General features: G+C 54.3%; 1 protein-coding gene across 1 annotated transcript; it reads left to right on the forward strand.

The window, feature by feature from the left end:
* Positions 1-652: 652 nt before the first annotated feature.
* On the forward strand, positions 653-2489 carry MONBRDRAFT_38560 (uncharacterized protein). The gene is made up of 4 exons (XM_001749002.1): positions 653-818; positions 906-990; positions 1084-1197; positions 1365-2489. Exons 1-4 carry the CDS (start codon positions 730-732, stop codon positions 2064-2066), a joined length of 990 nt encoding a protein of 329 aa, XP_001749054.1. The 5' UTR covers positions 653-729; the 3' UTR covers positions 2067-2489.
* The last annotated feature ends 246 nt before the right edge of the window (positions 2490-2735 follow it).

Raw genomic sequence — 2735 nt, forward strand, 5'->3', positions numbered from 1 at the left:
TCCTGATTTGTGCGTGGGGAATTTTTTTGTTCGTGTTGCGGGTGTGTCTGCGTTGATCACCGGTCACATCCCACACACATACACCATCATCACCGTCATCACCATCTGATGTTTCTTGCGCCGCCTCATCGGTGCATCGCCCATGCGCCTCTGACTCATCGACGCCTTGCTTCATCACCTCCCGTTTGCAGCACCGGCAACATGAAGTTTGGTCAACGCATGAAAACCGCCCAGCTTCGGGACTGGACCCTCTACTACATCAATTACGCAGGTATGCCCCCACTCGCCGTGCCAGAGGCGCCCCCGTTTTTTTTTTTTTTTTCTTCCCCCTTCTCCTCCTCCTCCTCCTGCTCCTCCTCTGCTTCTTCTTCCATCTCTGCCGCTGATGCTCGCATGGTGTATCCACGCGTTGACGCACAGGACTCAAGGCCATTATCAAGGATCACACCTTGGTCCACCCCATTGATCAAGCCAAGGTTCACGATGCCTTTTTTCCGCTCCTCGAAGACCAACTGGACAAGGTGTGTTTTTCCCAGACCAGGTGGCTTGCCACACAACGCCCACCTCCGCTGATTCTTCCGTGACGCCATTGCCCCACCGCCCCACCGCACCGGCATGTTCTCATGGCACATTTTAATACACCCCGCATTCCAGGCTGCCAAGTTTTATCAGCACAAGCTAGAGTGGTGCACCTCGTACCTGGAAAATCTTCGCGAGCGTGCCGAGCAAATGGCCCGCACTGGTGCCTGGCAAGTACCCGATATTGCCGACGACACTGAAAACTCTTCCTCGGATCAAGAGTCTATCCAAGACGACGAGTACGTCCAACCCTCGCTCAATGTCCTTTTTTTTTTCAGATGGTTGCCCTGCGGTGCGCGCTCATTTGGATCCACTCATCGACACAGCTCCGACTCGGAGGACCACGAACGTCTGACTGAAGACATCCGTCGCCACCGCAAAAAGAGCCGCTCGAGCCGTTCCAGCGATCAGGTAGGCTTTCATCCCCCTCCTCAGCCCGTGGCGTGTCGACCCCCGCCGCACCCTTTTGTTGTGCACTCAAATGCCCTGTTGTCGTGTTTCCAGAGCGAAAGTGGCGTGTACGACGCTGCCGATTTGCACCGTCCCCTCATTTTTGAAGAATATTTGTACGCCAAGAAGACCATCCAAGATTTTCGTCGCGAAATCCGCCTCTTGACGGTGCGTTTGCTTGCAACTCGGTTGCCGTGCCATGTTGCGCTGCATCGTATTCAACTGCGCTCCAGCTGCCCCCGATGTCCCGATGCCGCAATGCTTTTGATGCCACTGTCATCTAAAGTCCCTTTGGCTCATGCCTTTGTGTGTTCTCCCGATTTTCCTTCGACCAGGAGTTTGCGTCGCTCAACTCAACGGCGGTGCGCAAAATTGTGAAAAAGTACGACCGCCGTGTCGGCACGTCGCTGCTCGAGGCGTATCTGGAAAAGTGCAAAGCCCACGAGCAGTGGAAGTGCCTCTGGTCCCGTGTCGAAGCTCAGCTGTTGGTGGACTGCGACGCCTTGCTGGCCCAAGTCACCGACATGAAGCCCCACGATGCCAGCTGGGAGGGCCGCAAGGTCTTTTCCATCGGGTGCTTTGACCTCTTCCACCGCGGCCATGAGAACATGCTGCGCATGCTCCGAGAATTTGGCACCTTTGTCGTCGTCGGCGTGCACGACGACGAGAGCTACTTTAAGCTCAAGAACAAAAAGACCATTCACAACACGCAGCAGCGCGTTGAGCACGTCAAGAATTTTGCCGACATGGTCTTTGTCATTCCCGATACCAATCCCACGCCTTGGATTCGCGCCATGGTGTCCAAGCAAGACGTCGAGGCCGGTCGCGTTTGCTACGTGCGTGGCGAAGACATGATTGACTTTCCCGGTCGCGACTTTGTCGAGGCCAACATGCCCGTCTTCTTCCTGCCGCGCAGTGAAGGCGTCAGCAGCACCCTCCTCCGCACCATCTACCACGATCAAGATGCCTCCAAGGCCGAAAAGGCCGCCTTTGCCCGCACCGATGCCACCGGCAAGCCCATTCTCGAAGAAGGATGATCACGTGCATGGGCGCCCTCTTCTTCTCTTGTTTGATTTTGGGGTCTTGTTGCTTGGGTTGTTCTGATAAAAAAAGTTTTGGTTGAAATCTAGAGTTATGATTGGGGGCGTTGGCCCCGTGATTTGTCGTCATGGCTGGAGTCCCCCCTGGTGGGGGATGAGCACAACAAGAGCCGTGTTCCTTGGCTCCCCGGGCAATGGTCCCGAGGCCAGCCATGTTGTCGTGTTTGCGCTTGCCCATGAGTCCAGGCCCCTGAGCCAAAGGGCTTGATATACTGCCAACGAGCGAACCCACGTTGAGGATGATGATAGCTGGCTATTCCTCTCGTCCAACTCGGCAAGCTCCCGTCTATTTTGTATGATTTGGCTTTATTTTGGCTATTGAAAGTGTGTCGAGTCTTGAGCAATTGACCCGAAAGTACGAGTCCTGAACAGTCTACGCCCTCTGCACAGCCCTTCTCAAGCACGGGGGTCAGCACACAGCATTCACCAGCTCTGAAAAAAAACTGACTTTTTAAGCTCTTTTTCTTTTTGCACTTCGTCTTGACGACGAGTCAGACTTTTTTTTTTTTTTTTTCTTCTCGGCTCTGTGCTCTCTCTTCTCTCTCTTCTCTCTTCTCTCTCTCTCTCTCTCTCTCTCTCTCTCTCTCTCTCTCTCTCTCTCTCTCT

This window comes from Monosiga brevicollis, genomic scaffold, assembly GCF_000002865.3.
Source record: "Monosiga brevicollis MX1 MONBRscaffold_27 genomic scaffold, whole genome shotgun sequence".
In the NCBI taxonomy this organism is placed as follows: domain Eukaryota; class Choanoflagellata; order Craspedida; family Salpingoecidae; genus Monosiga; species Monosiga brevicollis.

Bases quoted from the DNA above. Each gene is read 5' to 3' on its own strand.
- MONBRDRAFT_38560 (XM_001749002.1), top strand. From the start codon at position 730: ATGGCCCGCACTGGTGCCTGGCAAGTACCCGATATTGCCGACGACACT. The intron at 819-905 runs GTACGTCCAACC...TCATCGACACAG, and splicing joins GAGTCTATCCAAGACGACGA to CTCCGACTCGGAGGACCACG. The intron at 1,198-1,364 runs GTGCGTTTGCTT...TCCTTCGACCAG, and splicing joins GCGAAATCCGCCTCTTGACG to GAGTTTGCGTCGCTCAACTC.